The sequence below is a fragment of the Cajanus cajan genome, chromosome 7 (assembly GCF_000230855.2).
Source record: "Cajanus cajan strain Asha chromosome 7, NIPB_CcT2T_4, whole genome shotgun sequence".
Taxonomy (NCBI): Eukaryota; Viridiplantae; Streptophyta; class Magnoliopsida; order Fabales; family Fabaceae; genus Cajanus; species Cajanus cajan.
In genome coordinates this window covers 6,161,338-6,184,439 of record NC_138523.1, presented here as the reverse complement: position 1 = coordinate 6,184,439, position 23,102 = coordinate 6,161,338, and the positions used below count along the sequence as shown (strand labels likewise).

Sequence of the window (23,102 nt, the reverse complement as noted above, 5' to 3'; positions counted from 1 at the left end):
ACTGGGGGTGATATGCTGAGGACATGGCCAATGTTGTTCCTTGCAATGTGAAAAGCTGTTGCCAAAATCTGCTCATAAAGACCCTGTCTCTATCAGAAACTATGGTTTTTGGAATGCCATAAAGTCTGACTATAGAGCTAATGAAAGCTTCAGCAACTTGTAAACTTGTAAAATCAGGCTTTAGTGGCTGGAAATGACCATACTTTGATAGCCTGTCCACCACCACTAGTATCACAGAATACCCTTTAACTATTGGCAACCCTGTAATAAAATCCATAGCAATATCCTCCCAAATTTGAGAAGGAATTGGTAATGGTTGAAGGAGTCCTGCAGGCTTAGTGTTCAGATGCTTTGCTTGTTGACAGATAACACATTGTTGTACATAAGACTGAATGTCAAACTTCATTTTAGGCCAGTAAAATTCATTTTTGATGCGGGCTGTTGTTCGAGCCACACCTGAGTGTCCACCCACAGTAGAGTCATGGTATTCATTCAGAATTTGTTTGATAAGGTCAGAACCTTGAGGAATGATTAACCTTCCCTTCCAAAATAGCAAACCGTCCCTTCTTGTTATATGAGGACTGCTGGGCTTGTTTAATGAGCAATTTGTTAATTCCATCTGCCAATGAGAATCTGAGGAAATTGCTGTCTTCAATTGCTGCAGAAAATGAGGTACTGTTTCAGACCAAGCAAGATAGAAGGACCTGGACAAGGCATCAGCGGCAATGTTGTCCTTCCCTGGCTTATATTCAATTTTAAAGTCAAAGCCCAAAAACTTATGTAACCAGTTCTCCTGCTCAGGTGTGTGAATTGATTGGTTTGCCAAATGCCTTATACTCTTCTGATTTGTCCTGATGATGAAGGGATGACCAAGCAAATAATGTCTGAATTTTGCTAATGATTCAGTGATAGCATATAATTCCCTAGAATAAGCTGACTGTTTCTGCATTCTAGGAGACATTTTTTTTTGAGAAATAGGCTATGGGATGCTTAGTCTGGCTTAACACAGCACCGATACCTATGCCAGAAGCATCGGTTTCCAATATAAAAGGCTTAGAGAAATCAGGCAAGGCTAAAACCGGGGCCGTGGTCACTGCATTTCTCAAAGCATGAAAAGCAGCAGCAGCTTTAGCAGTCCAAGTGAAGGCATCCTTTTTGAGAAGATCAGTCAGTGGCTTAGCTATTGTTGCATACTGTCTTATGAAACGTCTGTAATAGCCAGTGATACCCAAAAATCCCCTCAAGTGCTTAACATTTTTGGGCTCTGGCCAAGCCAAAATTGCCTCAATTTTTGCCTGATCCATAGCCACCCCTCTCTGCGACACAGTATGGCCTAGGTACTCTACTTGTTTTGTGCCAAAAACACATTTAGAGAGTTTAGCAAACAATGAATGTTGCTGCAGGATTTGTAACACCTTCTCCAAATCTTGTAAATGAGCAGACCAAGTAGGGCTGTAAATTAGAATGTCATCAAAAAATACTAGCACACACCTTCGTAGTAAGGATCGAAAAATGTCATTCATGAGATGTTGAAATGAAGCAGGAGCATTAGTGAGGCCAAAAGGCATAACAAGCCACTCATAATGCCCTTGATGTGTTCTGAAAGCTGTTTTGTGCCTATCCTCTGGTTTGACCAAAATTTGGTGATAACCAGACCGTAAATCCAGCTTTGAGAAAAACTGAGCACCTTGTAATTCATCCAGCAATTCATCCACTGTTGGCATAGGGAAGCTGTCCTTTACAGTGATGTTGTTCAAAGCCCTATAATCAGTACAGAACCTCCAAGATCCATCCTTCTTTTTGACTAAGAGGATTGGAGAGGAAAATGGGCTTGTACTAGGCTGTATGATACCCTCTGTTAACATCTGCTGTACCATTTGTTCAATAGCAGATTTTTGGCTGTGAGCATATCTATAAGGCTTTACTTTCACTGGATTGGAACCTTCCAATAAAGGAATGGCATGATCATGTGATCTCTGACGAGGTAAACCTGTGGGTGTATTAAAAACTCCTTTGTAGGTAAGAAGTATTAAAGCTAGTTCAGGATCTAGGTCCTTTGGAAGATCTGTTAATTCATCCGCAATACAGTCAGGAGCTTGTAACTGAATAGTGAAACATTCTGCTATAGCAGCAGTATGTTGTAACCGACGAATGTGTTGGTACTGAGCCTACTGAGGCAAGACAGGTCTCTCACCTTGCAATCTAATAAACTGATCATTCAACATAAATTTGAATTGTAAAGCACTATAATCAGCCACATGAGGACCTAGTGTAGATAACCAGGCTGCACCCAAAATCAAGTCAGCGCCTGCCACAGGTAAGAGGTATACAGGACAATGAATTTGATGGCCTTGAACGTCCACAACCAAATCAGAAATTACGCCTTCAGCTGTCATGGAATGACCATTACCCACCATCACCTTAAACTGCTCCGCAGGTTGAATTGGTAACTTCAGAAACTGAGCCACTCTTGGTTGAAGAAAATTATCTGAACTTCCACTATCCAAGAGGATTTTCACAGGATGACCTTTTAGCTGACCAGTGAATCGAATTGTACCAAGGCCACTGTTACCCTTCAGAGCATTAAAAGAGAGGTGATGTTCCTGATCTGGAATAATTGCTGCAGCAGCAGAGTCCTGTGTTTCAGCTTCAATAACGGAAGGGTCATCATCCACTTGCAAAATCATAAAGTATCTATTGGGGCATCTATGTTGTGGTGTGAACTTTTCATCACATGTGTAGCAGAGACCTTTTTCCCTTCTTACTTGCATCTCTGCCTGTGTCATTTTTCTGATAGGGTTGGCTGGGGTAATTTGTGGGTTTTGAGTGTTTGGATAGCTAGGTTTTTGGTTAGGTGTGGGTAATAATGGTGGTTGTGAGTTGTGAAATTTGGGATAAGTATATGTGGTTGGTGTGTTGGCTGGTTTTGTGTAACTGATTTTTGGTTTAGTATTGTATTTTTCTTCAAAAAGCTTGGCTAAGGAAACGGCTTTGAGTAAGGATAAAGGGCTTTGGGCAATGACATCACGTTTGATTTCTGGTTTGAGGCCACTTATAAAGCAATCTAATAAGGCATCTGGACTTATACCATAGACACGATTTGCAAGTGATATGAATTCCATATAATACTCATTTACTGAGGCAGTTTGGAAAAGTTTAAAGAGAGTGGATCTTGGACATTCAAAAGGAGATGGTCCAAACTCAGATTCCAACGCCTTAGTAAATTGTTTCCATGACTGAAAAGGCTGCATCCGAGTGATCATTTGGAACCAAGGTACAACATCCTTGTCCAAATGCACAGCAGCTATAGTCATTCGATGTTCATCCGGAGTATCATAGAAATCAAAAAATTGTTCAGCCTTAAAAATCCATGACAACACTTCCGTACCATCGAACCGAGGAAAGTCAATTTTAACGTTCCTTACCTGAAACGGTGGTTTGGTCCATTGAGGATGAGCAATTGTGTTGGTTGGAGATCCGGTAGTCAGAGCCTGAAGCATCTCTTTTAGCTCATGAAGTGCAGCAGTTTGTTGTTGGCTCTGTAACGAATGCTCAACATCTCGTTGTTTTAAGTACTCTACCGCTTCCTTAAGAACTCTGATATCACCTTGCATTTCTCTCATGCGTGTGTTTTCTGCCATTGCAGACGATGATGAAAGCACCAAATGTAACAAGTGCAATTACTACAGCATAGAAAATTGAATGAAACAGTAATTTTGGAAAACTCAGGGAAGTACGTTGTATTATTAATGAGGATGCTTGTCAGACAGTATAAGAAATAAGTACCAAGAGGTACTCTGAAGGGGGATGAGGGACAGAGAGAATAAGATGAGAGAGAGAATTCAATGCAACAATCATCACTACTCTTATTCATCCTGAGAGATTCTTTAAAAGGAAAATCACTGGCCCATCACGTATCCCCTTAGGCACACATTCTCACGTTTCATTCGGTCACTTTTCCTGGGGTGCATGATCCAAGGAAATTGCTCCACGTGTCCTTCTTGCATAACCGAATTTGTCTTCATCTGATTGCCAATCATTTGCTCATTCATTCCATTTTCTGTTGAGCCATGTGGACCTTGACTCTCATTTCCTTCTCTTGGCCAATGTGGGCTTGTTACACCTTCACTGAACTATTTATATTTACATTAACTTGTAACCATAAAATACCCATTGAATTAGCAAAATAACTTTATATACTTATTTATAACATATATAATAATAATAATAATAAATGTTATACAATTTACAGCTTTCAATTCAAAATAAAATATCATTTACGGTCACTTCAAAACCACGAAAAATCCAGTATTTTATGATTTATTATTTATATATTATTAATTACATAAAATATGTAAATCTGTTAATTTATAATATATATTAACTTATATGATACATGAATTTAGTATATATATAACTGTTGTTACTAATATATACTATATAATTTGGTAAATAATAAATACTACACATACAATCATTTGGTACAAGGGAAAAAAATTGGAATAATGTATATTAATATTTTTGAATGCATGAAATAAAATATAAACTATAAAATATATATATATATATATATATATATTTATTTACATAATATTTTTATATATAATCAATGTATAATAATTCAACACACATACATTTCATAATAACATTTTATTATTATTATTATTACATTGGTATTATAATTAACACTCAACCGAAATTTTTTGACAAAGATATATTTACTGTCTGAATGTATTGCACATCAAAATGAAACAGTCCATGGCTTAATGGAGTAGTCAGTAAGGCATAATAAATGAAGCCAAATCTCCTGCAAGGATTGAAATCTTTCAAATAAATACATGTCACTCAATGGCTGCAACGATGGAAGTATATTCGGCTCTATGCATATTAATGTCACATTCAATAGATTACAGAAGATACTGTGGGATTCGGGTACTGGAGTACACAGCATGTGACAATCATTGCTTTTTTAGTTTGCCAAATGTTTGAAACTGATTGGAAAAACAAATACAATACTAACTAAGGTACAACAACAACCTCATAAACCACGAACAAAACGAATGCAACACGAGGGAAAGGAGGGTATATTGGGAAACCAAACAAAAACGTGGACCTCCTATTAAAAAACTACTGATACATAATTATTTGAAAATGTCACTCAAACTTACGAACATTAAATTAATTGCAATTTTATTTATTTATTTTATTGTAAACTTTAAATATTTTTTTTTATTACTATGTGTAGCAACAAAGTTAACATTATCCTGACCTAACATGTAGTACAGTAGTACACATGTGAAAATCTAGTATTGTTTCTGACAATTGTGAGACTCATCTGTGACGGACCTTCCATGGAAGTATAAACGATGGATGTGGTTTACTAACTTTGGAATAGTGTATTATTATTTCTTCCTTCTCACTTCTCATATTCCGTATCCGTAAGCCACATATGTGGCGACCTGTCATTCGAATTGGCTATTCATATCAAGTCACATTTAATGTCAATCAATTTTAATTTAGCTTTATGCATAGCACACACTTATACTGGCCTGGAAGCCTGTGTCAAAACTCCTGACCATCATCATAACCCACATCCACTTCACCATTGTCACATGTTAGTCACCCACATTCAATGCGCATAGATTCTGTGGCAACCATAATGCAAACTGATTTTGTTTTTTATTTATTCATGGTATGATTTAATTTTTTCAATTTTGAAATTAATTATAAAATTTTAAATGTTTTATTGTATAGGGTCAGCATACATTCATTATAAACCATTCAGACAGAAACAACCCACCTCTCCTAATTTCCACCTCCTTCTGATACGAAAGTAACGAAACACAAGACAAAAATGGTGTCCAAAAACAAAACAAAAAAACTCAGAGGAACCCAACCGTAACACAAAATCCAACCATTTGCACGCGTAGCAAAAGACAGCCTCCTAAAATGAAGGAACTTATCGAGATTTCCTCTAGGTATAATAGTATTTGAACTGATAAAAAAATTTATTTTCGTTATCCACTTTAATTTTGTTATACCTTTGACTTGTGTATTGTAGTTTACATAAGTACCATATATTTTGTTTTTCTTAAATCATTCCCTACAACTATTATGAATACCGAATATTACATTTAATACTGTAGATGGACATGCACATGCATTATGTTTTTCATTCATTGTGGCATTAAAGTAAGAATCCAAATTTTCGTTTTTGTCATTTATTAACAGCTTTGTAGAGAGCATGCCAAATGTACACTTTCCTGATAAAGAGACCAACTCACACAAATCTGGTGCAGACATCTCAAAATGCAACAACCAAGACAAGTCATCCATGCAGGTTTCGAATGTTATTGCATTTTTTTTACCAACTCGAATGAACAAATAACTTTTTTGCCTTACAAGTAAAAGTTTGTGAATCAGGATGGTATAGCAGAAAAAGTATCTAGGCTAGCGTCATGTATGGAGTTAGTTATTAATGGGTTGAACAACCTTACTAGCATTATTGCTCCCCAAAGTCCCTTACTGATTAAAAAATGTGGTCAAACCCCGTACGCACTTGAAACTGTTACACATGAACCACATGCTTCTTTGACCAAAGTATGCCAAACACCAGGCGCGTCTTCCTCAGGAAAAAAGTTTAAAAAGTTGAAAAGTAGTCAGACAAAGGAATTCATCAAAAGCGACAGTCTGAAAAAAAGGTTATTCTCAAACACAATTACTGGTAAGAATTTTAGACGCTTGGTAGATATGGAACCCTTGCACAGTGGTAGCTTTGATGGACTGAAAGCAACCGTTGAAATACCAAAGGTAATATGATATTTTGTATTACTTTATGTTATATATTTTTTAAATATTTATAATAATAACCATTGTTCTCCTTTGCACAACAAAATTTTAAGTGGATACGGATGACATTTAGACCACCACCCGATATGGTTTTGGATGATGTTCAAGCAGCTGTTGCGGCTTATGTTTTTGGGACAAACAAAGATAATGAAATAAATGGGTATTTTTCTTAATGTTACCAAACTTTTCATTTCCTTTGTTGACATTTTAACAAAAATATTTTGGCCAATTTTGCAGGAAAGAAATCATTGTAACAACAAATTGGAACACAGTTGGGGATAGGGAAACACTGAAAACCCTTCTACCAAGGGGTCTACTTGATCAAGAGGCACTGTTTTGTTTGACCCATGATGTTTACCATATCATAAGTGATTTTGTGTTTTTATTATTTATTTTTAATGGAATGATGTAGGTCCTTAACTTGGTAGTATGCATGCTGACACATAATCAACGAGCAATTTCTCTAGATGCTACTTTTTGGTACTTCCCAACAACCTTTGCGGTAAAAACCTTTTCAAACAAGTATTAATTTGTCCATATCTGAATCAAACATAACTACCATTGAATAACTTAAAACCTTTTTTTATTTTTTAAATTTTCATAGCAATATGTCATGGCTTCGACTACACCACCAGACACTCTAATGAATTATTATCAAAAGGACTTCACGGGGAAGATGGGCTACATTTTGAAGGTGAAGTCGTGTATTTAATAATGTTTATTTGAAGCTAACCACCTTTTTTACTTGGTAACAATGTATTGATGAATATGTTGTTTGAAATTTAGATATTTGTTCCACTAAATGATATCAATTCGCACTGGTTTCTATTGGTCATTGATGTAAAGGAGGCAAAACTACTGATGTTGGATTCCAAACCAGACCCACGAAGATTTGGTGCTAGAAAAAGACTAGTTAAAAAAGTGGTAATTTATGATGTGTGAAACATAAACAATATGATTTTTTTTATATGAAATTGTTATGTCCAACTAAGTAATACTTTATTTTAATAAATTTTACCTTGCAGGCATTGTGTCTTGAAGAAATGTTGTTGCATGATTCTTTTTACCACTACACGTTTACAAAAAAGCCAAAAATTTCTGATTTTCCTGTCATTGTGCCACATAACATTGGCCAACAAGATGCTGATTCGTAATCCACATTTAATTGATTTATATTTATTACATCATTTGTTATTTTTTTAAACCATTAAACAACAAAATGTAAACATTCAGTTTCTTTTAATTTGTAGAAATGATTGTGGCGTTTGGGTTGCCACATGGATGATGGATTCTGCTTGGTCTGATGATTACAAAATCAAAGTAATTATCTTTTGACTTACTATTGTTTTTCAAATTCAACCCATGTACAATAATGGTTATATTAATTGGTTTACATTTGTATATTAGGTGGACAATAAAAGAAGAATGCAATTGGCATTGTCTTTGGTTCTACACTGTTACAACACCAACAAAGATGAGGTTATCAAACTAGCTGCCACAAATTGGAAGAATTTGCAGGAAAATAGAAATAGACTTGTTATTTCCTAACTTTTGTATCAACTGTTTATGTTGTCCCCTTTTTGTTTTTTTTTATTGGTTTTGTCATGTTGTTCATTTGGGGCAAGCATTGCACCTTACCTAGACAATGTTGTTATATTTTGTTTTCATTTTGTAAAACCAATTTTTTGTTGCACGTCTGGGGACTTTATGTGTGTAAGTTATGGACAACCTTATCAACCTACAACCATGAACCTTGTTATTAATTTCGTTTAAATGAATTTGAACTAGTCATTTGTGTTTATCAAATTATTTGTGTATTATTGTAGCCATGTAAGTTGAAAGTAATTTCCATCAACGTACGTTTTATGGTGAACATATGTATTATATGGTTCATCAACCAAGCAACATATCAAAATGTGATTGTAAGGCTTCCATGGGTCATGGGTCAAACATGGTTTAATATCATTACATATATTAAAAAAAATTAACGGTCTTCATTAATTTTAAAATATTTTAATAAATGTGTATACTACATCACCAAATATATACTTTAACCCTTAATGTTAGATTGTATTAATTGTCCTATAAATGTTATATTGTATTAATTCTCCTACTCTATTATTTGTTGTATTACATGACAAGAATTTAGCCTCAATCAGGATTTCAATGAAACATTTTTAAGTTTTCTTTAAAACTGTCAACTACAAAAGTATAACATACAATGAATAAATAAACGTGAATCTGTTTTTATACATATAATTTATATGAAAATGAATATCATAATAATGTACTAATTATAGTTATATTTTTTAGTATTAAATAAAATGTAATACTCTAACTTCAAATATTATATCTAATAACAACTATATACACAAAATGTTATATTTAAATATAAAAGTCATATTTAACCCTCTTAAACACATATAATTAATTTTTTTTTGTGAATTAAATGATTAATAATGTAAAGTACTTAAATTAAATTATGGGACTTTAATTACGCAACCAAATGAACCTGATCCACTTAAATCCACTTAAAAGAAACCAGTCATTAAAATTAAATAAAAACGCTGCCAATTAAAATTAACGGTTGTAATGTAGCGGAGTGGGAGCCAGGGAGGTGCAGTTTCTTATTCGGAAGAGATGTGGGTATGGGGATGCAACTTCTAGTATACATATAACTCTTCGTATATCTAATTTTTGGTATAAATATGAGCAAAGGAATTTGTTAGTCATCATTGCCTTACTCCAGACGAAAAAAGTGTACGGTCATTATCTACACTCAACATCACCCTCAAAAATGGCACTTCCAATAGAGTTAATACTTGAAACTTTTGTTCGGGCATCCGTGAAATCGGTGTGCAGAGCCAAAGCCGTGTGTAAAGTTTGGTTATCTTTGTTTGGCCAATCTGACTTCGCAAAAAGGCACTACAAAGAATCGAAAATGGTGAAAAAGGTTATGTTCTTTTCATGTTTCCTAAAAGAAGTACTATCCGTACACATAACCAAGCCTCTTCTTGGTGCAGACGCAAGTTGCATTCTTCCGTACCCAATGACCTACTCCAATGCCTACATGAAAATTATTGGTACATGCAGGGGCATGATACTTATTTGCCTTCCTACATACTTCTTCATTTGGAATCCCTCTACCGAGTTTACTCGTTCTTTTTTTCCATGTCCACGTACTATGATGAAAATCTGTGGTGATTATTTTGGTCTGAACTATTACGGATTTGGTTATGACCGATCTCAAGACAATTATGTTGTGGTTGAAATTTATCTTAGTAAATGTGATCCATCTCATCGCGCACTCATCTATTCTTTGCATGGTGCTTCATGGAGGGATTTCGAAGATGACTCCCTTATGACAATTACCTATCCTTCTATTTCAGTTCATCAGGGAAGTATGGGACTCTATTTTGGCGATTGTCTTCACTGGATTTCTTTCAACTGGGAAAGGAATGTTGATGTTATTTTGGCTTATAATTTAATTGAGTCAAAATTTTATCAACTAAATATTCCTACTGAAGTTAAATTAGACGAATATACTCTTTGTTGTTTGAGAATTATAAGAGATTGTTTGGCATTTTGTACTGTCATGCGCGATGAAAGCTGGAACTACATGGTCCGCATATGGGAAATGAAAGAATATGCTGTCGACGCGTCTTGGACTAACTTGACATCTATGCAAGTCAGTAATGAGTTTCCAGGATTTATGTTGCCGGCGTGTTCTACAGATGATTCAATTTTATTTGTGAATAATGAAACGAGACTTTTGGCCACATGGAATGCAATAGATGAGACCTTACAATATAGAAATTTTGGCCATGTCACGCAACATGAGCACCAGATGATAGTGTGTGAAGAGACATTGCTTTCATGCTAACTTTAAAATAATTTTATTATTTTTATGCTCTTGTTACATTATTTTATGTATTTTAATGTTTAGGATGATGTATTCATTTATTAAACATATTATGAATTGCAATTTGTTAACTATATATTATATTATATGAATTTCATAATTTATATTATATATATTATATTATAATTTTTTCAGTGCAATTTCAACGAACAACTTCATTCAAAAAATGGCTTATTCAAGACTTTAAAAGTGATAATATCATATAAACCAATTTTTGAAAAAATAATTAGATAAAAAAATGCCTTATTCATCAAATCAAGTAAACAACATAATGAACTCATTACACACACACCCTTCGGTTGCTTTTCATACATACATCTACTGTAAAGTGAATTCCAAAATGAAAATATGAAAAGTCAGATTGAGAAACAAACTTGTACAACAAAAAAACCAACGTTGTGACTTTCATTCCAAATGTGTATATCTTTTTTGTTTTATTAATATTTGTATATTAACATAACAATAATGATCACAGTTAATGTATGTTGTTTTAACAATGAGTAATAAGTTTGCATGATTTTTGAGACCTTACATTATTCTGTCTCATTTAATATTTAACATTATATGTTAAACATATTATGAAATTCGTATTTGAATACTATATGTTATATATTATATAATTTATATTATAAATTTGTTGTATGGAACTTCAACGAAAAAGTTGATAAAAATAAAAAATGCCTTATAAGTAGAAGAACTCTTCAGATTATGAATTAATAATATATAAACCAAAATTATCAAAATAAATAGGTAACCAAAAACAAGAGACAATGGAACGTAAAACGAGACAATCACTACTCATGTCTGTCATGACTCATCAACGGATTTACCCCTTCACTAGCTTCAGATACATACACCTATGCATATAAGAATCCAAAAGTCCAACGCAGCATCCAAGGATAATAATTACAAGTACTGTAAATTCAGGTTTGTATTTAATTCATTTAAGAAAACTCCAAAATGAAAATATGAAAAGACGGATTCAAAAATAAAGTTGGACAAAGAGAAACCAACCTTCTCATCTTCTTCCTATTGCCTATCCCTAAACCCTAAAATCCATTGAAAACCAAAGTTATGAATCATCCTAATAGTTTTAATGGGAGGAACAAAAAATTCACATTCAACATAAATTTAGTAACACATGAATAACAAATACTGATAATATGTTTAAAATTATAAATAATGAAAAACAACATACAAAATATATATATACATTTTAGTCATGTGTGACATAGATACATTAACATTAACACATTCAGTATTTATGAACAAAAGATTACGGTTAATATGCTTACAATAACCCTTAAAACCTACTTACTTTTTCAATTTGTAAATAACAATTCTCCCCAGATCAAATTTTAAATGAATGAACAATAAATGTTCAAAATTTGTCAAAGTAATTGCCTGATGAAGTACCTGAAAATTAAAAAATATCAACTATTAGTATTGTTCATAGGTTTATTTGATAATGCTTAATGAAACGAATTTGACTATATTGCACCTTATCCGTGATGTTCTTCAACAGATAGGTATATCTTGCTTTCTCCTTTAACTTTTTCAAAAATCAACAAGTCCCCGTCAACTAAGTCGTTATTTCTTGCAAACTCATACCAACCAGCCCCAAATAAAGTCTGATATTTGTAGTGTAAGAGTGACCACCTTAATTGTCTACCACTTGGAAGTACAATATCAACAATTTTTAGAGTATTCTCTTCTCCAACAAACTCATTTCTTCTAATATCAGCGGGAATGGGCTAATTTTTATTTTAATAGAATAAAATGAAAATAGTTCAGTATGAAATAAATTTAACAATTAATAATAATGCTTCATGAAATGAACAACCAAAGTGTAACTTACCAACGCTCCTTTCAAATAAGTATCTGTCACTATTGTTTCCCAACCAACAATTTTGCCTTCACTAATTAGTCTGTCATGGAGTTTGTCTTCGTCTATTGGAAAAGGAGGCAATTGAATGAAATAACTTATGAAATGGTTGTAGTCGATGTAATCAAAATGAGCATTGCATGTTCCATGAGTACAAAAGTTATCTATAACTTCTGCGATTCCGTTCATAAAATAAGTAGTCATCTTTCCATTTATAATCGTTCGCTCAACGTCGGTTGCCATGATTCTGCTATTGTTGTCTTCAACAAAGACTTTGTCATTAATTTCATCACCCCATTTTTGCATGAAAAACATAGGGACTTTAATCTTCGTCTTCAATACAACCAATAAATTACAACCAAATAAATATTAGTACATTTTGCAATACGAACAAATGATAACAAAATGAGATACTAATACTTTAAAATGACAAACCTCTCGTTTTCGAAGTAAAACTTCAAATGAGTCTTTGATGTTGTCAATGTTAGCCCTGAGAGAAAGCAGTAATGAACAGAGAAACGAAAAGTAACTCAGAGAAAGGAAAATGGCTTTATTTATTAGCTGTGCACAATTACCAGTTTTTGTTTTCGTAACTGAAGGATAATATTATGCAAAATCATAAATATTTGATTCTGGTGTCAGAATAGATTGATTTACAATTGAGGATAACCGTCATTTTTTGCAATGCTAATTAATGATGCATCGTCCCAATAGTAATGCTATTTGGGAAAACGTTTAAATCAATGTAAACGTCAAATCTCAGTTTCCAAGCATGTAACAGCAACCCAAAATGTGCCTTAATAATGATAATAGCCCTAATAAGGATAGTATCCCTGCCGAGAATCGTATACGTCACGTTACATGACAGCTGCTGTATCTTCACATGCCTGCTACATGTGTTCAGTTGAGTTGCTCGAAATATATATTATTATTATTATTTATTATTATAAATATTATTATTTTTATTATTTTCATTATTATTAATATTATTATATTTATTATAATTAGTATTATTATTATTTATTATAATTCTTATTATTTTTCTAATATTTATTATTATTCTTATCATTATTTATTAATTTTTTTAATAAATTTTACCTATTAATATAACTTTATTGTAATTATTATTATTTACAATAAATAATATTATACTCATTTTTAATTCAACGGTAAAAGTTTAAATTATATATTCATATATTAACATTTTAATTATTATCTCATTAAATTTAAAGCAAATATTTAAATTAAATTATTTTTAATTTAATATTTTTTTATTTATTTTGTAGTTAATATTTATATATTTATATTTTAATTATAATTAATAAAAAAAATTAACATAACGGCAAAATAATAATCTTACACAATTATGAATTAAAAAATTTATTTTTATGTATCACATCAATCAATTTACTCACAAACTTTCACAAACTTTCTCTACACTTTCCACTCACTTTGCCTTAATTCAAACAACCTCACTTTCCACTCACTTTCCCTTGAAATCTCTCCTTTTCCATTATCTGTTTTCCATCTTCAAATTCAAAGAAAGCCTAGTATATGATAAATTTAATATATAAAGTTATTTAAATTTTTACTAATTTTATTTCATAATTTACTAATTTTCAAGGATATGCCAGTTATGACACGTTTACAGGTATAAATATTTTAACGCATTTTGCAACCGAATATGGTAACCGGTTTCAACAAACAAGTTACAAAAACTGTTTTGTAACTTTCCAATATTCATTCGAATGTCAAAAACTGAAACATGTCACTTTTGTTTCTGAGTGTTATATATACATGTTTGCCACATACGAGAAACACACCACAATCAAAAATATTGTTTTTCTTTGAAACTATTATTCGTTCAAATGGACAACTCTATTGCTAAAATTTCTAGAGACGAATTGGAAACTCTCATAGACGTAAAGAATCGGGAAATTTATTGCGAATACGTCCCTGGATATGTAAGTAATCAAAATTATTTATTTTAAATTCTTCATATTAAGTTATATTTCAAAATAAAGAGTATAATTTTTTCTTGTATTTAATTTAGCATTTCTTTTGTTGTATGTAGAATAAAATAAGATTGCCCAAGTTATTTTCTATTGATTTCTACTATGATATCAAAGACGTAGTTACTCTGGAAGATCCTTACGGTAATTCTTTTGAATGTTCTGTCAAGAAAAAGAATGGTCGGGTGTATTTAACTGAAGGAACTGAAGCTATTGGCCCTTTTTATGGCCTTCATAGAGGGGGTTGGCTAACTATGACATTTTTGGATGGAAATTATTTTGTAATGTTAATTAAACATAGGTTAGGTGACCCAGTTCATTATCCCAAAACAATAAAAAAATTTAAACTTGGAAACCAATCTGAGTCTGGTACGACTAGTATGAGTACTAATAAAATGGTACTGGACATTCCACAACCTTCTGAATATTTGCATAAGCTGTATAAACAGATGAATGCTGATGATGTTACGAAATCTACTCTGGTATGCAATGCAATTAATTAATTTTCATTTATTTTGTTATATTTATAATTTAATTTATTAATTAATTTATGAAATACGTAATTTTTTGGTTTACAGAAACTGCCAATGGGTTTTTGTGAAAATGCTATTTCGAAAACTATGAAAAATATTGATTTAGTTGATCCAAAAGACAACATATTTGAATGCATTATAGTTTGGGAAAGTGGATCAAATCTGCATTGCAGTTTAACTGGAGGATGGACTGACTATTGCCATGTCAACAATATGAAGGAAGGATGTACTATTTTATTTGGAGTATTGAAGGACAATGATAATTGTATTTACTCAACTTTTATTTAAATTTGCAAGTTTATATGTATCAGTTTTTAATTGGACAAATGGAACATGTATAATATCTGTATTTTATGTTCAATATATACATGTGTACGTAGTATTCAAAAATGTTACGCATTGTACTTATTTTTGTATTGCATTTGTTGAATAAACTTATTGGTACTAAATTTGTTACGTTTAAATATTCAAATTAAATGTTATATATACATATGTTGTTTAAAATTTATTAATATATGCTATTCTATTACAAAATGGAAGTTGAACGTCAGCATGATTTATTAATCATTTAATTTACAGAATTAAATATGGTAAATTAAAAACCTTTTGTTTTAAACGTGAATAATAACTATTATTAAGTATTACTTGTTGTAACTTTTATTTTACAAACATGTCATTTGTAATTTAGAAATTATAGTAAAATTTGGTTTAAAAAATAACCTAACAAGTATTATAGAGTACTAGAGGGGTAAAGGCACGAAGTGCCTCTAATAGTGATTCACTAATAAAATATTAGAAAGTTGTGTATAATTATTTAAAAAAAATTTAACATTTTTTTTATATTCAAGGGTATAATAGTCTATTAAAAAATGAAGACCAAAAAACGGTTACATCTCCTATATCCCCTTTATAATATCCCCTTTATAATAGTTATAGATAATAGTTATAGATTACTTGAAAAAAAAGTTTTTGTAAAAGTTCAAACTTGTAACTTGTATTTTACAAATTAACTGACTTACTAATAATGTTTTGTTTAAAATTGACATTGATGGTATATTAAAAAACCTTTTGTTTTAAATGTCAATAAAAAGTATTATTAAATATTACTTGTTAGTTTTATTTTTGAAAGTTGTAACTTGTATTTTACAAATTAACTGACTTACTAGTAAGTAGTAACTATAACCAACAGACATATTAATCGTATATTGTCCAATTATTAAGAGTTTAACATCACACACTTAAATGAATATTTTTATTTCAAAGGAAAAATATCAAACAAAATTATTTAATTAATATATTATTTCATTATAATTATTTAATTAATATCATTTAAAAATATGAGTATTTTAATATTCTGACTCATTCGAACAAAATTTTTTATCCTCACTAGTAATCATGGATATTGGAGACGTCGCAAGTTGCTTGATTTCTTCTTCAAATCAATAAACACATGGCAGTATTACTATCAATGGAGTATATCACAATTGCTGTACTACCTTCATGCGTACTGGGGTGGCCTGACTACTGCCACTTTTCTTGCACAGATTCATCATAATGGACTTCTGCCACTTTTCTTGCACAGATTCATCATAATTACTGTCCTACCTTCATGCGTACTGGGCTGGCATGACTACTGCCAACTTTTCTTGCCCAGATTCATCATTTGTCTGAGTAATATAATTTTTTTCATCCATATGGTAATATACCTACATTGTTTTTCCTGGCCAACAATATTATTTATGATTGTCAGAAATTCTTGAAAAAAAGTCACATCACTTCATCTAAACCGGTATGTTTAATATTTATAATTCTTGTTTTTTTTTTAATTTTGTTTTTAACCACTTATTACTTAATAACTTGTCTCCATCTTCTAGTTGCTGCCTACTTCATTCTGCTTCAGTGCCATGAATTTAAATCTGAAAGAAATTACTTTGGTGGATGAAATGTCTCAAACATTGGTTTGTGCTATCAGGTAGAACATCAGAAGAAGACAAATAACAAATGAGTGTTATCTCACACCACAGTGGTCTCAAGTTATTAAACATTGGAAATTGAAAATTGGTAAATATCGTTGAATTTGGAAAATTAAAATATTATGACAATTTCATGTTTGTCTCAATAGTTACCAATGAATAGGATTTTAAAACATTAATTTCTTACATTTGTGTGCTTTATACATTTTCTTTATCTTAATTAACTGTTATAGCCATTCTTCTTATGCTTGAATTTATTAAATAAATATCTTATATAATAATACTTTTTCGAATATCTTAAATATTTTATCAAATTTGCAATTTAATATTTGTTACAATTAACGTTACAACTCAGGAGGTTCCTTTTAAAATCAACCATATTTATTTTCGTAATTGGAAATTACGAGTAATACTGAAAGGATTTAAAACACAAACATGAAAAACATTTACTTTATTATGTTATATTAATTTTATTCTTTAATATGTTGTTATTAACAAGTTGTTCTCTGGGAAGTCTTTCGATAGTTCAACCATTAGCCAACCTAAACAAATATTGTCGGACAACATTTTTCCTAAAACCCAAAATACAATGTTTATTTTGTTACTCCAAATCTAATTAGTTTACTATTCAAACATGTCTTGTCTTTTATATTAATCAATATATCATGTATTTAATATGATGTAAATCAAATTTACTATCCTTATCATAAAATCACAAAATCGTGGTTTAAATCAGATTCAGATTTTTTTAAAATAACATAATTTAGGTACAAAACCAATTCACATTTTTCTAATACTTAAATATTTAATTGGGCTATCAAACATCCGAAACATCAAATTTTGTAAACTTGAATCATCACATAATCAAAACTAGGACCATTATAACAATTGCATAATAGAATATAATATTTAAAAACGTCAAATATATAAAAATTGAACTTACTCAATATCAAAGCCTAAGCATAATGTTTATAATATATCATAACAAACCAGATTGACTTTGTTAATCAACTATACTTCATAACAGCAAAATATTATAAATAAACCCTAAAACATAAATATTAAAATTACCATAATCAATTCTGAATCTTCATAACATGCGCCAAATTGCGTCTATCATGAGGAAATGAAAATTCAAGTTCATCTTTTGCAACAAACTAATTTTTGTAACAAAAAAACTTCCAATCTTTCCCAAGTTTTACAGATTTCCTTCCCTCAGAAGGAATGATGATAGAACATTTCACCATCTCCACAGGACCACAAATATTCAATGTTTTCCATCTTCTCTTACGCAAATGATCTCCAAATTCAACCGGCAAGCTCTGTCAGAATAAAAAACAATAAATTTGTACTCTCTCTATTCATGAAAAAAAAGGTTATATTTTTAAAAAGACAAAAATTTAAATATACTGACCAATTGTCTTCCACTTGCTTTGTACTCATTCAGCACTACTTTGAACACTTTTTTCGTATAACTAGGTCGCCGATTTTCAGATGGACTTACCGGGTTAGGATTACCACATGAACGCGAAGGGTTTGTAGCTTCATCTATGGATTTTAGGTTCGATGGGTTAATCCATACAGTAATGTCAAACAACCTCAACCCTACGTACCGAAACATGATGGAATGATCTCCAGTCATCCCATAAAATTTTCGCAAGAAACCCCAACCATCTGTCAGGAGTGGTTCTTCACGGATGACTTCACATTTCAGTTCGTGTTTGTTTTCCTTTTCATCAATTAGTGTCCAGATACCACCCAATTCATCCTTAAAATCGTTCCAGAAGTCTTCCTCTACTTTTCCAAAAGGCTAACGAACAAAACTAAAAATTGTCAACCAAATAACTTTCAAAACGTAAACAAAATCATAAAATTACCTTTCTTTTCCGATGAAACGTCACGAACCACCCTAAAGTCTTCATCTCCTTAATCGATGTTTGTCTTCTTGGGGCCATTGGTCTCCAGCCATAAACAGATATTTCACCTAACCTTGTGTTCGACGGTTTGCCTTTAGGAATTTTGAAACAATCAGACCTTTTAACTTCTAATAACCAAGCCACTAAATAATTCCATTACCAGGTCTTGTAGGCCCATATTACATTTATATTTTTGGGCTTTAGGATTAATAATTGGATCATCATATATATATATATAAACACCACCTAACTAATTTTTGTACTCCAATTCGTTTACTTAAAATTTGGCCCATGTAAAATTAATAAATGGGGTACGTTTACATTGCAATTTCCTTAGATAAAAAAACTTAAATATATTTTTAGTTTTTTTAACATACCTATATTATAAATAATAAATACTAAATTACTTCATGCTACAACTACTTGACTTCGATATAAAAAAAAAATCCTAAACTATATGTACATTAATTATTTTACATTTTACTACTTTCTTAAAATTCCTGAACCTAAGGTAATTACTTTGATCCTACTGTCGTTAATTTCATCACTATAATTGCCTTTCTTAACTGGGCTCTAAACATCCCAGTATTGCATGAAAGTGTTATACTTTATGTGTTCTTTATTTTCTTCTTCCCAACTAACTGAATTCAAATTCGTAAGTTGAAATTCGTAATCGCTTCAAATTTGTAACTTTATGCATTACAAAATCATTAAACTCGGTTGCTGACTTAAGTTCAATAATAGTAATAAAAAATCAAAATAACTACTTCAAATTGACATACACAAAAAAATTTTTACTTTAAAAACAAACTAATCTTAATGTCTAACATTCGCATTGAATAAAATAAAATGATTGAATAAAATAAAATGGCCTACACTAGGGAATAAAACCATAAACCCTCGTCAGAGTCCAGAATGGCAACGAAATGGGGCAAACCTGTAACTAATCAACCTACACAACCAAAAACAAAAATAATCCTAAACTTTTAACTTAACACTTCAAGGACTAATTTGCAATTTCTATAACTTAGCTATTCATTTAACTGACTTCTCACTATATGTATTAGTTAACCATTATATTTATGCCACGTAAGAAAGGTTCCAAAACCCCTCAAAATGTTAAGGTACCGCAGAGTTTCTCAACAAAAAATTCACAAATCAATTTTAACTACTCATTCATGGTTACAAGATGAATTATGGATTATCATCAGCTTCTTCAATTCAAAAATTGCATTCATGTTACATAACTAAATTAAATTAATTCAAATAACCTAATTCACTTTAAAAAAAATGTGAAACTAACAACCAAAAATTAAATATTCCTTATTACATTCTAAATGTCACTATTGCATTATTCGCATTCTCATATGAACCCAATAACTTTTCAACAAACCATCTTTTTTTCCTACGTATTTCTAAACTAATTTTTCATGCACTTCAAATTCAAAATAACATAAAAGTACATTTCATTTAACACTAAATCAAACTTCAAAATAACTTCAAAATTAAACTAATCACAATATTTAACAATTGTTCTTCATATCATTATAATTCCAGCCAAGACAAACACTATGATCCAAACCACAATAAATTTGTTCTTCATTTTAATCTCATTTGTTTTCACCATCTTCAAAACATCCATCACCATTTCTTCCACAACTTCTACCTTCTTATTTGTAACATTTAACTCCTCTCTCAGCTTCTTAATTTTAACCTGTAACTCAGATATATCAGAAATATGCCCAGACACTATTATTTCTAATTCTTCCACTTGATCCATTTCGTTACACCATTCAAAAAATCGACAATGACTATTTGTTCCGTTATATCTTCCACAACCAAAAAATTTTCTCCCTGGATTCTTACGAGTTTTTGAGTATTGTATCCTACTTTGAATACCACAATAATATAAAGGCATTTCCCTTGGTAATGTGGATAGCATAGTCCTGCTTGTGTGCGAAGATGCAGAATTCTCCATTTCTGATATCTAACAAATATAAATACCATGGACAAACATTATCATAACCAATAATGTTTACCACAAATATTATTGTCAAACCACATTAATAAAACAATAATTAAAACGACACAATCACAACACTATCAAATTACAATCTATTTTTTTTCCACGTCGATCAACAATCCATAATAATGCATTCACAACAAAATACAACAATACCTAAATCACTTATTAATACTTATTAAATCTGGAAAAAAATAAAAACCCTAACAAAATCACATAATAATATGAATCCTAACAACTCACCTAATAAACCAAACAATATTCACGCATACGCTTATTCGTCAAACCAACACTACATCACCAGTCAATTAAAGACAATTCGAGCACAACTGAAAAGTTATTACAACTTAATCAAACAAAATTCAACTTACCACTAACTGTTCACTTCACAATCGGGGTGCCTATCCCCCGGACCCACACACAAAACTCGAAAATCAGCTGAGGAGAACAACCTGCAAAGATTTCAAATGCAAAGACAGACGACCTTTATGAGGAGAAGAACCTGGAAGGATTTCAAATGGAAGCAAACTCATGCTAACGAAGACAACATTTGATGAACACAACAACATCCATGGCAACAAAATGGAAACACAGACACAACAAGAAGATGGAAAAGGGAAACCAGACGATTTCGTCGCTTAAGAGAACAACATGGAAACAAAGACAAAGTAACACACACAACATTTCACGAATAGATCAACATCCATGAGGAGAACAACATGGAAACGGAGATACAACACCTGATCTAACCAAACACGACGATGGCAAGGGAAACAACCTTGGCTTAACAAAATGGAGCCAACAAAAGACTGAAGGAAACAGGAACTGGAACTTTCGAATGAGAGAAGTAGATGGAGCCACGTTTGAATGCAAACAAAATGAGGTGGCATGCATTTACAAATTGGACAAAAGAGGGGACCCGGGTTGGTTTGTTGGATCATGGAGCAGGGGCGGATCAATCAAATTACCCACTCTTTGGTCAAACTTTCAACACGGTGAATGACATGGAGTTAAGGAACACGTGACATCACCTCATTCGTTGTCCGTACAAAAGGCACCAAAACCCTCTATTCACAAAGGACACCCAAAGATCGTCCTTAAATTAATAGAATAAATTTTGATAAAAAAAAATAATAAATAATAAAAAAGAAAAAAATATAAAATACTTTTAATCAAAGAAATCACAGTTGAGCCGCAAACTAAAGAACAGAAGAGAATCTCTTCAATCTTTCCCATAAGATCAGGTCTCCAAATATTGCACTAAAGAGTCTGTTGACATGAAGTGTCCACCAGAGATGAAAATCACCTAACCAAAAGAAAGGAAAAAAAAAATCAAATAAAAAAATAAAAGCATATAAGAGATAAAAATAACCTAACCAAGAGAAAAGAAATTAAATAAAAAAAATGAAAGTATATGAGAAATTAAAGTTGAGAGGCAAGAGCAGGAACCACTGCTTGATTGGAAAGACGAAAGGCGGAAAAAAGCTCCTTAACCCACTCACTCTGAAACCCAGAGAAAGAAAATGAGCCAAGCCCGTACGGAATCAAAAAGGCAAGATTGAGAGATAGAAGGCTAGGCTTGTCGTCAAGGGGTTCACTCTAAAAGAGGACATCGACTACACTGAGACCTTCTCCACGCTTTCTATTCCTTCCCGGCGCAAGTTATACAGAAGGGTGGGTTTGGCTTATACCAGCTAACGAAAACTTCCCCGCTAAAGAATTGCATCACACAGGTGAAAGGCGATCCTTTATAGCCTAAGGATATTTTCGATGACTTATAGCATACATGAACGAAAATGAGACGACATTGGTTGAAAGAACGATGATTCATTTTGGTGCTAGGATATATATACAGCAAAAGGGGAAGGTCCAAAATCTATGAAATAACTGTTACATATTTAATTAAATTTAAGAAAAATTTGAATTGTGAATTTCTTGAAAAGGTTCAAAATTAAAATTGAAAAGACAGTTAATTCTTGAGACGCGTGT

At 31.7% G+C, this 23,102-nt stretch overlaps 2 protein-coding genes across 10 annotated transcripts; one reads left to right on the top strand and one right to left on the bottom strand.

The window, feature by feature from the left end:
• The first annotated feature begins 9,646 nt into the window (after window positions 1–9,646).
• On the top strand, window positions 9,647–10,732 carry LOC145949780 (F-box/kelch-repeat protein At3g23880-like). Its single transcript, XM_083060660.1, has one exon. The coding sequence runs from the start codon at window positions 9,647–9,649 to the stop codon at window positions 10,730–10,732; it is 1,086 nt and encodes a 361-aa protein (XP_082916786.1).
• Window positions 10,733–18,241: 7,509 nt separating this feature from the next.
• Window positions 18,242–23,102, bottom strand: LOC114915576 (uncharacterized). 9 transcript variants are annotated; one of them, XM_083060480.1, is made up of 6 exons: window positions 22,563–23,052; window positions 21,854–22,419; window positions 21,485–21,565; window positions 19,052–19,182; window positions 18,589–18,984; window positions 18,242–18,496 (listed from the first exon to the last, which is right to left on the bottom strand). In XM_083060480.1, exons 4-6 carry the CDS (start codon window positions 19,127–19,129, stop codon window positions 18,332–18,334), a joined length of 639 nt encoding a protein of 212 aa, XP_082916606.1. In that variant the 5' UTR covers window positions 19,130–19,182; window positions 21,485–21,565; window positions 21,854–22,419; window positions 22,563–23,052; the 3' UTR covers window positions 18,242–18,331. The 9 variants fall into 9 exon arrangements, 4 of the variants coding, with proteins under 4 accessions (XP_082916606.1, XP_082916607.1, XP_082916605.1 ...); XM_083060481.1 differs by having other exon boundaries at window positions 22,280–22,419; XM_083060479.1 differs by having other exon boundaries at window positions 21,485–22,180; window positions 22,280–22,419; window positions 22,563–23,021.

Bases quoted from the DNA above. Each gene is read 5' to 3' on its own strand.
- LOC145949780 (XM_083060660.1), top strand. From the start codon at position 9,647: ATGGCACTTCCAATAGAGTTAATACTTGAAACTTTTGTTCGGGCATCC.
- LOC114915576 (XM_083060480.1), bottom strand. From the start codon at position 19,129: ATGGCCCCAAGAAGACAAACATCGATTAAGGAGATGAAGACTTTAGGG. The intron at 18,985-19,051 runs GTAATTTTATGA...TTTGTTCGTTAG, and splicing joins CGTTTCATCGGAAAAGAAAG to CCTTTTGGAAAAGTAGAGGA. The intron at 18,497-18,588 runs GTCAGTATATTT...TTATTCTGACAG, and splicing joins AAGCAAGTGGAAGACAATTG to AGCTTGCCGGTTGAATTTGG.